Source organism: Biomphalaria glabrata, chromosome 3 (assembly GCF_947242115.1).
Source record: "Biomphalaria glabrata chromosome 3, xgBioGlab47.1, whole genome shotgun sequence".
In the NCBI taxonomy this organism is placed as follows: Eukaryota; Metazoa; Mollusca; class Gastropoda; family Planorbidae; genus Biomphalaria; species Biomphalaria glabrata.
In genome coordinates, this window is record NC_074713.1 from 11,886,571 (window position 1) to 11,902,314 (window position 15,744).

Consider the following 15,744-nt stretch of genomic DNA (forward strand, 5'->3'; position numbering starts at 1 on the left):
ACAAATTTTCATTCCATATGCTAGGACAAATTTGTACAAGTGCTCCTTCTTCCCAAGTGCTATTAGAGCATGGAATGGGTTGCCTGAGCTAGCCATAAAAACCAGTGACTTGGCAGAATTTAAGTCATTGGTTAATATGCATGACTAAATGCATGACGCGTAGGACGTAATCATCTCTTTTTTTTTTGTTGAAGTAACGTCTGTATTATATAAGATAAGAAGAATATAATGCGATGGAGTTCGAATCCCCGCGAAGACAGCGATTTTTTTTATATTATAGCCTATATTCAGGAGTTTTATCATAAATAAACATACTGTGGGTAGGGATGGGGCGGCCGACATGAATTTTTGTTTTTTTTTAGGGAAATAATGCCAAAATAAATGTAGTGTGGGAAACTGGACGGAAGAGAACTCCATTGAAGCTTTCGAAACAATGCATTGTCCCCCTATATAGACATGAAACTGATAGTCTAGAACAAAATGTGTGCGGTGTCTATAGGTAAATAACGTAGGCTACGTAGATAAAACTAAAAGTGCTAGATTTAGAATTCCAGAGTTGACAATTGTGTGGTGAGAGGTCGATCCATTGGAAGATACTTAACTCATTCTCTCCTGATCGACGATACCATCGTTGATTTTGACCGCATTAAATTAAATTAATGTTTAATTTTTTAAACTTGACTTCGAATGATATAAAAAGAGCTTGCATTTCCATTTAATTATATACCAAATACAACATTTTCTGATAAAAAAACAACAAAGCTATTGAAGCCCAATCATAACAGGGGTAGTGAAATAGTAATGAGCAAATGAAGAATTCCTTCAAAACTTGGGAAAATAATTACGGAGAGAAAGAGATAAATAAAGTTAGAAGTTGTCATTGTATGAGAAAGTGGGAGGGGTGATTTCCGACCCAGAAGCACCATAGAGTATATTAAATATTTCGATATTAAAATTAGAAGCCGAAAAAATGTCAGAGTTCAAAAGACTACATAATTGATACTAGAATTCTTGGGCCAAAAGTAGTTCTGTGAGTGTGTCGTCGGGGATATATAAAGCAGGTCGTTCCTATTCAAGTCGAAATTCTGTATACATTGCGATGCGCAAGGTGAAAAACAAAACAAAAAGGAGCTTCCATACAGAGAGAGAGAGAGAAGGATAGAGAAATGGGGCGTGCCGTTCCAAATCAATTTAACAGATACTAGAATTTACGGGCTAGAAAGTAGGCCTATGTTAGGGGGATCATTAAAACGTGCCCCGTTTATTGGAAGTTTTTTAAAAAAGGAGGGAGTACTCCGGCCAAAATGAACAATATATAACAAAATGAACAATATAGGCCTATAGCCTGGGAAAAAATCTAGAGCGTAGTGGGTTTGTAATTCAATTATCATATAAGACAGGTCGCAAGAGGGTCTCTGTAATCACGTGAAGTAGGCCTACTGCACTCATTCTTTATCTGCGTAATCGAATACGATATCTAAGTTCTAGGAGATGAACCATAGTCGTTCTTCGACTGAAGGAGGCCAACTAATCATATTAATTAAACAACCGAGCCTATCATATGAAATATTATGAAATATGTGTTGATGGCTATTAAACTAATTAAATGTAAACCTTAATTAACGAAATGGTTGTAAGAAATTAATTTTTGACTCTCACTTTTTATGATAAGAGTACTATGACACAAGCTATGAGGTGTGAGCCTTCTGCAACACCAGCTATGAGGTGTCTACCTCCTGCAACACCAGCTATGATGTGTCTGCCTCCTGCAACGCCAGCTATGAGGTTCCTACCCCCTGCAATACCAGCTATGAGGTGTCTACCTCCTGTAACACCGGCTGTTTCTGTTTCTCATTCTCCAAAAAGTTGTCGCTTTTTATGAAAACGATTGGAGTCAGTTAACAGGATTCCGAGGAAGCGAATCCCCAACAAACTTTTGGAACGAAAAAAGGTCTATAAAGACGAAATGTGTTGTCTCTGGACAACTGTTCTGCAGATTTCGATTCAAAACAGTTGGTTTAATGGATCGACTACGGTCCAAAGTCACCATGTCAATAGGCACACAGTACATCTTTTTGGCAAAATTTAGCGAATCTTCGTTGGCGTGCACGTTCTTGGCCAACAGCTAATTAGTTCCGCTATGACTTCATAGAACACGAGTGCTCACGAGACCAATCGTCAGAGAAGGCCTGAACACTGACCTGCAAGATCGCAACTCATGGGCAGTTTAGACCAATAGCTCGTTGCCACGTTACAGGTCTGTACGACGTATCAACGAGCTATTGGTCTCCACTGCCCACAGTGTTGAGACCTTCTATGACGAATGGCCTCGGTGTTTACACTATCAACGAAGCAGTAGCGCAACTTGCTGTTTCGCCAAAAATAGTAATGTCTTATGGGTCTCCTCCCAAGACAGCTATATTCTTTTTCACCCACTTCAAAGCAAGACTCTGACCCCATAGCACGTAATTTTCTCTGAGAAACTCGTAGTCTGTAGGTGACCATCACTACGCTGATATGTCAGCCAAAAGACTTCCCATATCATGGTGAAAGGAAGAGCCGAAGGAAGAATCCTTCAAAAGAAAATAAAAAGGTATTACCGCTTCTTTGGAAGAAAAGTAATTACCTATAGGAACAGAGGTAGGTGACAAAGCTTAATTATCCCCCTGCCACCCAGTGCCTTAACTTAAACGTATACTGTAGATCACAGTATGCCAGAATAAGCCATTTCTGTTCGTGCCCTCGATAGCTGTTCTTTATCCTCCCCAAAAGACGTCATTCGTCTGACTACCTAAATAATTCGAATGCCGATCTAGACTGGCATTTAATAAGGATCATAGGACGATCTGTTGGCCTACAATGGTTAGTTAACAATATGCATACATTTACCAAAACATATTTTGGAAATTCACTCATTTTAAAAGTTTAATTTTCGATGTTTTAGCCACTGATTTGTGTATTCAATGACCAGATTATTTGTAAAGTTGTGTTATTAATTTATAATTTGTTTTTTTTCCAAAATAAATGAATTATTTATTTTGTGATTTATGAAAATCACCCTCACAGATACACACACATCATTTTAACCTGTTTATACATAAATCAAAAACGTTGAGCTTGTATGTGTAAAAAAATTTTTAAGTGGAATTATGATCTGTAAGTGTACTTCTGAAGATTCTGTTAAGGTTCTGTATGTGGGGAAGGGGGGGGGTAAACTGAAATTATGTGTGTATATATAGATCTAGCACTTCTGTAAACTGTTGATATCATAAACATTGAAAATCAAGACCAAAGAAGACCATTGAACATACTTACAAAGAGTTTTGTCAACGATAAAAAAAAAATGTGGGCCAGAGTTTGTCTATATCAAGACTAGTCCGTCCTACGAATCGTAACTTTGTCAGTATTATAGGGTAGTAAGTGTAACTGCATTCTGTGATAGTAGCTACATTGTTGTCTTCTAATTCAGTTTACAATTTTATTTCTTAAAGTCAGAAGTTTACATTCTTTTGAAGTTAAATCGAGACATTAAATTGATTGAACTATGACGAGACTTAAGGTTGCTTTACTGTCAGCACTATGTTGCTTTATTGCACTGGTGGAGACAACGCCTTTAGTCAAAGCACCTTTCGGTCAAGTGAAAGGAGTTGAAAAAGTCGCTCAAAATGGAAAGCCATATTTAGCATTCCTAGGGATTCCATACGCCAAGCCTCCATTGGGAGAGTTGAGATTCGCCAAGCCCGAACGGCACCCAGAACTAAGTAAGTAACTAGTTTGCTCAATTATCTTTTAGATTTATTATGTAGTGCAATTTATTTTGAATTAGTTGCACACATTACATGTTTGTTTTGCTTGAAAACATTACCAACTTGAAATAATCTGTAGTCAATATGATTTAGTATAGACCACTATGATTCACCCAATTCTGTACGATTAAATCTTTATTGGAAATGTTACCGGCAAAGTGCGAATACAGCATTCTATATGCCTGAAGATGTCAGGCTAATTAGGAAATGATTTATCCATTTCTTAATTTGCAAGACATTGTATAGAATGACAAGACTGCGGCAAGCAAAGAGTTAAATGATGATTTTAAGTGTTTTATTTATCAAATAATATTTCTATTCGCCAGTAATCTAAGTGATTTAGTCCTGTTCCAGAGGCGTAGTGAGCAAAACGTACGACCGGGGCAAGAAACTTTATTGGCGCCTCCCCCCCCCCTCCATATTCCATGAACATCACATAGAAATATAGGCTTATAAATTAAAAGTATTTAATAATAATATAATACGAATAACCGTTAGAATGTATTACCTAACTAAAATATCTACAATAATTTTTTTATTTTTGGTGCCTTTAGATGGTGTGTATGACGCTACAGCGTATGGAGCTTCATGTATCCAGTCACAACTCATGCTGCCTCCTGAAGCCAATTGTTCTGAAGACTGTCTATTTCTCAATGTATTTGTCAATGAGATAAATCGAGACGCAAGGAAGAAGGTTATTTTCTGGATTCATGGAGGCGGATTCGTTGTCGGCACCTCCTTTGGTCATGATTTGGGGAGCTTTTTGACTGACCACGATATCATCGTAGTGACGGTTAACTACAGACTAGGAGTTCTAGGTTTCTTAAGCACTGAAGACGAAGTAGCTCCTGGAAATTACGGTCTTTGGGATCAGATTCTTGCTTTGAAGTGGGTGAAAGAGAATATACCTGCTTTTGGAGGAGACTCAGAAGACATTACTATTTCCGGCGAGTCGGCAGGTGGCTCTTCTGCTTCGTTTATAGCGTTAAGCCCTCATGCAGTGGGACTATTCTCTAAAGTCATTTGCCATAGCGGAACTGCTACTTCACTGTTTGGCAAATACGTCAACGCCAAGGCAGATGCACTAAATCTGGCCAAAAAGTTGGGATGTGTGCCTGTTGACACTGACGCATTGGCGAATGTAGAGCAAAGCCGATCCATTGTCGACTGCATGAGATCGAAATCTGCAGAAGAGTTGTCTAAGGACGTAACATTTCGTCTTTATAGACCTGTTTTCGTTCCAAGGACTGATGGGGATTTCCTTCCTCGGGATCCTCTTAATCTCCTAAACGATGAGCGCTATCTCGACTCCATTCGTTTTCACGACAAGCCTTATCTAATCAGTTTAAACAATAACGAGCAACAAGGACCAGACGTCTTGTACAGCATGTTCAAATCCTTCCATTACAGCAGAGAGAACGTCAGCATCGAAGAGAAAGATAAACAATGGGAGGAAGTCGTCTGGCTCTCGGCAATGTACAATGTTGCTGATCGTTTAGACCGAAAAGATCCATCCAAAGACCTTACCTCGTTCGTTTTTGAATGGTACGATCGGAGAAAGGGGCGGGACCAAGCTTTGCCTACACTCATCAGTGATTTATTGTTCTCGATTCCAACCTACGATCTACTCAACGCCGTGGCGCGTAATCCAAACGGCAGAGTGTGGTACCTGTACTTCAACCACTATCCACAGTTTATGAAGGGAGCATACAGAGGGATGATTCACGGCCTGGATATCGTTTATCTGTTGGACCTTTCCTTAGAAGACATGAATAAAATCACGCAAGCTGGGATGACAGGAAACTTTAGTCAGGAAGACCAAGAGTTGAAAGCTCTTTATAGTGCTCTAATCGCAGAGTTTGTGAAAAATGGGTAAGATCTTTCATAGCGCTTGTTTTGTATCTATAAAATAGTCGCCATTATATAGAAGTCAATTTATCGTTATATCTCTTATGTTTAATGTCAATTTTTTTTTACTCTTACCGGGCCCTACTATTTGTGTGTGTGTGTGTTCACTTTATTTGAAACTCACAGTATTCTAAGATGTAAGATTTCCCCAAATTAGAATTTAAAAGATATTTTTTTATGAGACGTTTAATATTACAGACCTTTTTTTAAGCACAACCACGCACTTACCTGGAACACCTTTCGTGACGAGCAACGTGTTGCGGCTATTCCCTTCGAGCACGTGAAAAGAATCGGGCAGTGTTTTCTAAGGTCTCCCTGTCCCCGTAGGCCCCTACAAGAAGTAACATTGAGACCTGGTGACCTTAGGGATCTACAGCGCGCTGCTACTTGGGTAACATTCTTCAAAGGGGACTTTCGATGTGAAGTGCACTGTATATGGCTCCTTTTGTCTCGAAAGGCAATGGATGCGCCCAAGTGAGTCACTGGTTTTGGCTTAATCTTGAGACGGGGCAGAATCTGGTGTGGCTAATCAAGCCAATTCTAGAACGGCAGACTTTGCCACAATTCGTACATGTGTATGCCTCTGATTTAGGGCTAGCAGACAGGGCAGCTTTCTTTTTTTCCCTCTTGATTAAAGCCGCTTCAATTCTTTTGTTCTCAGCAAGGGTTGTCACAGCACGCACAGTCTGTCTCCATGCACTCCGGTCTTTGGCTATGTTTTCCCACATACTTTCACTGATGCCTGAGGCTCTCATGTCTCGCTTGCAGACATCTCTATATGTTAGTCTTGGGCGGCCCTTGGGTCTGACTCCTTCCACAAGCTCAGCATATAAGATATCTTTCGGGATTCTACCATCTGGCATGCGGGTGACATGTCCGAGCCAGCGTAATCTTCTTTGTGTCAGGAGAGCATACATGCTGTTCATATTGGCCAATCTCAAAACTTCCTGATTGGAGACATGGTCCCTCCAAGAGATGCCCATTATGCGTCTCAGGCAGCGCAAGTGGAAACTATTCAATCTGTGCTCTTGGTACATGTATGTTGACCAGCTTTCACTGCCATAAAGGAGAGTGCTCACAACACAGGCGTTGTAGACTAGGATTTTGGTCGCTGTGGTCAATTTACCATTTTCCCAGACGCGCTTGGAGAGTTTTGCCAATGCTGTGGTAGCTTTTCCTATCCTTTTTGTCAGCTCGATGTCTAAGTCTAGGTTACTGACAATTGTTGAACCCAAGTAGGTAAATTCCTGCACCACTGAAAGGGTGTGGTTCCCAATTTGTATTATAGGTATTTCTGCGACGTCTTGTGCCAGGATTTCGGTCTTGGAGAGACTTATAGTAAGGCTAAATTCTTGACAAGCAGCTGCTAAGGCGTTCACTAGCTTCTGTAGACCTCCTTGTGAGTGAGATACGAGTGCCGCGTCATCGGCAAACAGCAGCTCCCTTATCAAGATACGACGCCTTTTCGTTTTGGCTTTAAGACGTGCCAGGTTAAAGAGCCTTCCATCGGATCTGCTATGGATATATATTCCGTCTTCCAGGGATTTAAAAGCACTGGTTTCAAAGGTTGTCATGGCCAGGGGTGTCAATGGGGTTAAGCTCCCATTGTCTATAAAGTACTCCTAATGGCATGCGTCTCAAATAGCCTCTGACAACTAAGTCCAGCACCTGGCCTGCTCGTGTGGCTTAGATATTAAGCCCGGCGAAACTGCTCTTACTAACAGGTGAAGGGGTGAAGGCGGATACCTGGCGCCACAAAACCGGGAGCTTCGGGCAGATGGAGCTCGTCAGCCTAGTAAGGCAGTTCATCTAGGAGAGGGGTACTCTGACTTCAAACCCCCGCTGCCTTGCGGTACTGAGGCTTCAGGATACAACCTCGAGGAGAAATCAGGAGTGAAGCCCCTTAGGCGTTGGGAGTATCAGCTACGAAATTCCCTCCGGCAGCTTCTGCAACTGAGTTGGAAGTGCACTGTATGTACCAGTTATCTCTCTATCACTTTCATAGCCTAGTCCCCTATGTATCAGTTATCTCTCTATCACTTTCATAGCCTAGTCTCCTATGTATCAGTTATCTCTATCACTTTCATAGCCTAGTCCCCTATGTACCAGTTATCTCTCTATCACTTTCATAGCCTAGTCCCCTATGTACCATTTATCTCTCTATCACTTTCATAGCCTAGTACCCTATGTACCAGTTATCTCTCTATCACTTTCATAGCCTAGTACCCTATGTAGGCCTACCAGTTATCTCTTTATCACTTTCATAGCCTAGTCCCCTATGTATTAGTTATCTCTCTATCACTTTCATAGCCTAGTACCCTATGTAGGCCTACCAGTTATCTCTTTATCACTTTCATAGCCTAGTCCCCTATGTATTAGTTATCTCTCTATCACTTTCATAGCCTAGTCCCCTATGTACCAGTTATATCTCTATCACTTTCATAGCCTAGTCCCCTATGTACCAGTTATCTCTCTATCACTTTCATAGCCTAGTCCTTTATGTACCAGTTATCTCTCTATCACTTTCATAGCCTAGTCCCCTATGTACCAGTTATCTCTATCACTTTCATAGCCTAGTCCCCTTGTACCAGTTATCTCTCTATCACTTTCATAGCCTAGTCCCCTATATACCAGTTATCTCCCTATCACTTTCATAGCCTAGTCCCCTATGTACCAGTTATCTCTATCACTTTCATAGCCTAGTCCCCTATGTAGCCTACCAGTTAATCTCCCTATCACTTTCATAGCCTAGTCCCCTATGTACCAGTTATCTCTCTATCACTTTCATAGCCTAGTCCCCTATTCTTCTTTTCAGAGTTGTCATCTTTGCAGTTTTGCTTCATCTGCCTCTATATCTCCCTGTCCTTTGTCCCATCTTCTTGACAAATGGAGACTATAGCCTAACGATCTTTTGTTTCAACCTCTTTTCTTGCATAAAGACGAAATTAAATTTTCTACGAGTGTTTGTTTGAATAATCTCGAATCGATTTTCTGCACCAAAAAAATGATATACTAGTGAAGACTTGGGTTTTGAATTTCGGAATTTTTGGGACGCCCATGAGTTCAAACTAATGGGTACCTAACATTAATTTGGGAAAGGCGGGTGGTCGTTGATTTTGCCACGTGACACCCTTGTTAACTGTCGGCCTTATAAATCCAAGGGTCAGAAAGAGATACTTTTTTTTTTTTACTTATTGACTAAACAATATTGGAATGTCTACCAATAACTGTGGTGAGCTGCTCGGGTGTCCCATGATAATATGTTGTATAAGTTGCATTAGTCTGCGGTGTTGGTGTTTGTTTACATTTGTGAATAAGACACAACTCAAGTTGATGAAGTTTATATTTGACTAGAACGTAATTATCTTCTCTTTGGAAGGAACATAAGATAGTTGATCAACACAGTAGCGTAGATGAATAGTGTATTTGTGTTTAAAGAGTGTGTTGGCGTATTTCTGATGTAATCATGAGTAACATTATGGCAGAGAAGTTGTCTGTATAGGCTGGATAAATTGAGGTCAATCGCGTACATATGGTGGAGTGGATGGGGGATTTTAACCCCCCGGGGCAACCACATGAGAGGGGGGGCATATGAGTGGGTTTTTTTACATTAAATATTACGCGAAAGGCAGAAGCCCCCAAAGAGGTCAACCTCCCCGGGCCCCTAAATGATGGAAAATTCCTAACTACGCCCCTGATTGAGGTTATGAATAGTGGGAAGTACTACAAGCCGGAGTCGAGAGACAGAAAGACGTGAAGTGATTTGTATTTTCACTATTTCGTTTGTGTTTTCATATACATCTACATTGAAGTGAAAGCTGTGTATCTTATCTTATAAATCGTATCTTATAAATTACAGACCTTCCTTCAAAAGAAAAGATAATTACGTCCACGTGTTAATCCAGTCCTGCCTAAACTACTGTTTATACAAAATATAAGCCATGTTGTTTAGAAAGAAGTTCGTTCAAGTTTGATTGAAGTTTGGCATTAAGAAATGTAGACGTCAACTGCTTAGTCGGACTACATGACTGGAATTACAACCCGACGACAGTGTATCAACAAATGAAAGTGTTTTATGTCAAACTCCTTTTTTATAGCTAGAACTAGCCTCTACGAAGTCTTATTTCCAACTGGATATTTCACAGTGTCACTTTGTCAATTATGCCTCTTCTTGTTTTTGAATGTAGCGTTACAATAAAACTTGGGTATGTTATGCATAACTTATTGTTGTTAACTGTGAGATATTATGAAACATAATTTACTGGAAGATGTTGGCCCCCTATGCGTGTGTGTTGCGGAAAGGGGAAGGGGGGGGTATCATGAGTGCTTGTATCTTTGTCTCATTGCAGCTTCGAGCTCATTATTCAAATTAAAAAAAAACTATTTATATGCTTTAAAATGTAATACACAGTTTCCTTTTGTTTCTCTTGTTTTTCCATAAAGGAATCCTGAACCACCAGTTTTAAAGGAATTGATTAACAGTTGGCCTAATTACGATCTCCGCAGTGCCAAATACTTGGATTTCAAGCCTAGACCGATTGTCCAGGAATATTTGGACAGAGAGAAGAGAGAGCTATGGGAGAAAAGTGTGCCCAACTTGGCCAGAAACTTAGAGAAAAGTTCTGGACACACTGAGTTGTAAAAAAAAAAGAAAAAACAACTTTGAATGTCATTAATCAAAATAATTGTATACAAATGTAATCCATAGTATAAATAAAATAAACCTAAACGGACTTGCGTTGTTTTAATGGATTTTATGAAAACCAGTTTTACTTATTATTATTATTATTATTATTATTATTATTATTGCCTTTGTATAGCGCGTCCTCCATCCTCTAATATGGTTCTATGGGTCTATATAAAATACTTAGTGGACTCTGGTCCAGTCTCGTATTTGGACACTGTGTAAAGAAGACTTCCATGATACCTCTAGGTGCTCAGCAAACACAACTCGAGTCTAATGTGGAATAAAAAAAGCAACAACATAGTCTTAGAACTTAAGCCTCTCACTTAGGTACACCGTACCCATCACTTAGGTACACAGTACCCATCACTTAGGTACACCGTACCCATCACTTAGGTACACGTACCCATCACTTAGGTACACCGTACCCATCACTTAGGTACACCGTATCCATGGAAATGATTATACTACTTAGCAATACATTCTCTTTCTCTCTCTCTCTCTGTCTTACAGGGCTTTACATTAGTTCAGTATATATTAGAATTTCTTCCCTAGTGCTATTAGAGCACGGAATGGGCTGCCTGAGCCAGCCAGATAAACCAATGGCTTGACAGAATCTAAGTCATTCGTTAACATGCATGATTGAATGCATGACGCGTAGCATGTAGTCATCGTTTTGAAGTAACTTCTGTATTATATATATGTATATATAGATATATTCGGGCAGTATTTCACATGACCACGCAAACCCAGTTGCGACCTACACATTTCGCCGCATCTTTCGCAGACTAAGTCATTGATTGCTGGAGGTCTTCGTTGTATGCAGCTGTCAACGGCAAGATTTAAATATGTGCCCCACAATCTTCGTGATTAAATATGTGCCCCACAATCTTCGTGATTAAATATGTACCCTACAATCTTCGTGATTAAATATGTGCCCCACAATCTTCGTGAGAGCTTTCTATAGTTGTCTGTTTCATAGGAAATCTGCTTCCATCTGCCTTCTACTATGTTAGTGAGAGCATTATGGATACAATAACTTAACCTATAGTAATGTAATTCAGCTTATGCAGGAAGCATATGCCGTATAGCCTTGTAGATATACGAACAGATTATAATATATAGCCTATATAGAACTATAGATCACTAGCGGATCCAGAACTTTGGAGTGGGGGGGGGCGATTTTTTTTCAAACCCTAACCCTAGCGCCCAGTAAACCCTAACCCTATGCATAAACGTGCGTACAGCATATATATATATATATATATATATATATATATATATATATATATATATATATATATATATATATATATATATATAAGAATCTTAAAAAAGCAGTGTTTCTCAACCTTCGGCGAAAAAAAAAAACCCAGTCATATTGAGGCCTTTCTTTTGCAAGCTTGGGGGTCTGGGGGAACGCTGTATGCTTCTCCAGTGAGGTTCGGGGAGAAGCCCCGCCACCAAAATCGTTTTCTTGCATTCTTCACTGAAGAAAAGTATTCTCTGACATCTACAGCACATTATTAATCAATAGAGTTCGGGGCGAAGCCCCGACGCCAAAACCGTTTTCTTGCATTCTTCACTGCAGAAACGCATTCTCCTGACATCTACAGCCCATTAATCATCAGTGGAGTTCGGGGCGAAGCCCCGACGCCAAAAGTGTTTTCTTGCATTCTTCACTGAAGAAAAGTATTCTCCTGACATCTACAGCTTATTATCAATCAATGGAGTTCGGGGCGAAGCCCCGACGCCAAAAGCGTTTTCTTGCATTCTTCACTGCAGAAACGCATTCTCCTGACACCTACAGCTCATTAATCATTAGTGGAGTTCGGGGCGAAGCCCCGACGCCAAAAGCGTTTTTTTGCATTTTTCACTGCAGAAACGCATTCTCCTGACATCTACAGCTCATTACTCATCAGTAAAGTTCGGGGCGAAGCCCCGACCACATAAGTGTTTTCTTGCATTCTTCACCGAAGAAACGCATTCTCCTGACCTAAAGCTCCCTATTAAAAAGGGACCTTTTGAATACTGTTGTAAACTATTCTAATATGAATTTATAGGCCCTTAATACATTGCAAATAAAACCGATTTGTTCCTTGAAAAGATTAGCTACCCCACATATTTAGATTAAGGCTTTGAGGATCGCCGCCGAAGAAAAAATTATTCGATAAATAATATTCAATATAATTCAAGCGTAAATTGTGAGATATAGTCCCAAATTTATGTAACTTGAAGATATCAGATTGAGCAAAGGTCGGAAAAGGCGACTAAGAATTTTTTTTTTTTTTTTTTTGCTTTAGAACTCATCTCAATCGTGACTCTTGTAATGAAAAATTTCGTTTGAATTCTAACTTTTCCAAAGCAAAGCCTTTCTTAAAATAATTATGATAAATTCATGTGAAATTACATAAACTCTGTCTGGGAGGGCCGATAGAGTGAAAACGATCCTTTTTATAATTTCTGCTAATAATTGCATTTGGCATTAAAGAATAGGAGTGGGGCGACTCGATATAAGAATTTAATTTATAGCATATATAAATTATATCAGTGACAGATTTTTTTTTATTTTGTAATTTCTTAACTATAATACAAAAAGAAAAAGTATTTGTTTGTCGATGGGAGGGAAGGCGATTGCATGTATCGCCCCTCCCACCTGGTACAAACCTTTTTCATTTTATATTTAATAATCATAAAATTTGAGATTAGAGTGTGGTGCGATATAATATACAATGGATTCACATATCAATACGTAGTTTATATTATATAGATATTCAACTAATTGTGTTTGCAAACTTTGACTTCTCCATAAAAATAGGACCGCCCCCCCCCACTAAGAGGGCTAGAGTGGGGAGGGCAGTACAAGTAATCGCATACTCCCTACCCCACCGAATCGGCCAAAATACCTGAAGGGGAGAGACATAATATATATTTTATATATTAATTCAACTAATTTTGTTCACAAACTATGATTTGTCCATAAAAGTAGGACCGCCCCCCCCCCCACTCAAAGGGTTTAGGTGGGAAGGGCAGTAGAGGTATTCGCCCCCCCCCCCCAAATCGGTCAACAGAGGAACGACATAATATAAAGATCGGTTAAAATATCAATAACAAGTTTTAATCATATAGATATTTAATTGATTCTGTTAGCAAGCTGTGATTTCTAGAAATAAATTGGACCGCCCCCCCCACTCAAAAGTTTATTGTGGGGGGGGGGGGCGGATTGATGTCACCGCCCCCTCCCGACCCCACTAAATCGGCCAACATACTAGATGGGGGGGCGAAATAATCTAAAAATATGTTGAAAATATAAATAATTAGTAGGCCTATATATTATTAGCATAAGTAATAAATTCGTATACAAACTGTGTGAATTCTAATCTAAAATTCGTCGGCCGAGTGGGGGGGGGGGGGCGATCGCCCCTACCGCCCCCCCCCTGGATCCGCCAGTGCTATAGATCCAGTCTTGTGAGAAACTCATTTTCTTTCATGTTAATAAGATTAAACCATTTCTGATGACGGCTTCCTTATCTCTTTGCAAAAGTATTTTCATAAATGGCTGCAAAACGATATGAATAGCTAGCTTTTGGGTGTATCCGGTGTACAGTGTAAAGGTAGTGCTGTTAAGCTATCTTACCGGCAGTAGTTGTATTTAGCACGTTTTAGAACTGCGTGCAAACAGCAGAATGACATTTTCAAATTTCTTCCATTTGTATTTCATATATTTTATTGAGTTGCCAATTTAGCATTCATGACATTGTTAGGTTAATTGTGAAAATCATCAGCTGTTTATCTAAAAGACTCCCTGTTATATTTGACATTTGAAGGAAAATCGTAAATTGTCATTTTAATCTGAGGTTTGTATGGCTGTCACTAATTTTAATCTGAGGTTTGTATGGCTGTCACTAATTTTAATCTGAGGTTTGTATGGCTTTCACTAATTTTAATCTGAGGTTTGTATGGCTGTCACTAATTTTAATCACCACTTTGGCAAATAACGTATCATTTTTGGCTAACTCAAAAGAGGTGAAATACTAATAACGAGTGTTTTGAAATATCAATAAAGATGATGAAACCTAATGCTATGGTGTGTGTTTGTATTGTTTGTTTTCTTGTAGTCTCCCTTGTTCTACTGCTCAGTATGTTCACGTGTTTTTTCTCAAGTGTGTTATTAGTGTGTATTACAGTCTCTACAGTTACAGTTCATGACAATAAAATGGAGTTGTATCTTAAACAGCAGTGTTGTAATTAAATCTTAATTGATAATGTAACACCAGGCCTATATACAGCCGCATTTAAAAAAAGAGAGGCATGGCTGCTATGTCGCGTGGAATGTGCTCTAGACTGTCGTCTCGATGACCCCCAATTCTAATTCTGCCCACCGTCATCCGCGTCATCTTGTGGAAAGTTTGGGCTTGGATGTGATCAATCTTCAATATGGATTGCAAAATTCGAAAAATGTAAAACAAACAAAAGCTAGAGCGACAGGAAGAGATGAAACTGCACCAGGCATCTAAACGTTCATAATTTTAGTCATGCCTTAATACAATGATGACCAAAATGTGGGCCAATATGTCTGCACAAAGTGTAGAAAATCACCATTAAAAAAGGTGAAAAATGTATCTTTACCTACGTAAAGGCCCTGAATTTTTCTCTCATGGATAGGTACCATGACTTAATATTTGTGCGTTTATTAAATGGAACTCTGAATGTTGAATCTACCATTTTAAGTGAAAAGGTCTTCACTTTCTTGTGAAAGATGATAATAAGCCAACATGTTTGATTTGTAAAGAAAATGTGGCCGTTAAAAAAAATATATAAACAGATTATAAATAAATATGACGGCATTCTTGCAAGGTTTGAGCTGCGAATAAAAAATGTGTTAAACTACGCCTAGAGATCATGGAGAATCGATGGGAATATTTACCACAAAGAGACAAGAAAATGAGTGGATGGTAAAGCTCACATTTTATGTAGAGAAACGAAGCCATTTTCTGAACCTAAAAAAGAAAATTAACTTCAAATATTCTATTAATTAATGTAAGTACCAGATCTATGGATCTCAAATCAAATAGTTTCAGGTCAATTTCATTTCGCTTTTATATGTTTTCGTTCAAGTGACCCGCGACACGAATATTGGAAATTAAATTGGCCCGCAGGTCGAATTAGGTTGGGCATCACTGCCTTTATAGGTAGACTAGGTATATAATTTACAGAACAATATAGCCTATCATCTAGTTGTTTTTTTGTTTTTTTGTGTGTGTGTGTGTGTTTTTTTTATAAAGACAATGTTAAATTTGATAATTCCTTTGGGAAAAACAGGTGAAAGAAATCCCAACATCGTAA

The 15,744-nt window shown here is 39.1% G+C and overlaps 1 protein-coding gene across 1 annotated transcript; it reads left to right on the forward strand.

Annotated features, from left to right (window-relative positions):
• Positions 1-3,374: 3,374 nt before the first annotated feature.
• LOC106053452 (pyrethroid hydrolase Ces2a-like) lies at positions 3,375-10,447 on the forward strand. Its single transcript, XM_013209003.2, has 3 exons — positions 3,375-3,761; positions 4,361-5,678; positions 10,158-10,447. The coding sequence occupies exons 1-3, from the start codon at positions 3,545-3,547 to the stop codon at positions 10,354-10,356; spliced, it is 1,734 nt and encodes a 577-aa protein (XP_013064457.2). The 5' UTR covers positions 3,375-3,544; the 3' UTR covers positions 10,357-10,447.
• Positions 10,448-15,744: the final 5,297 nt, after the last annotated feature.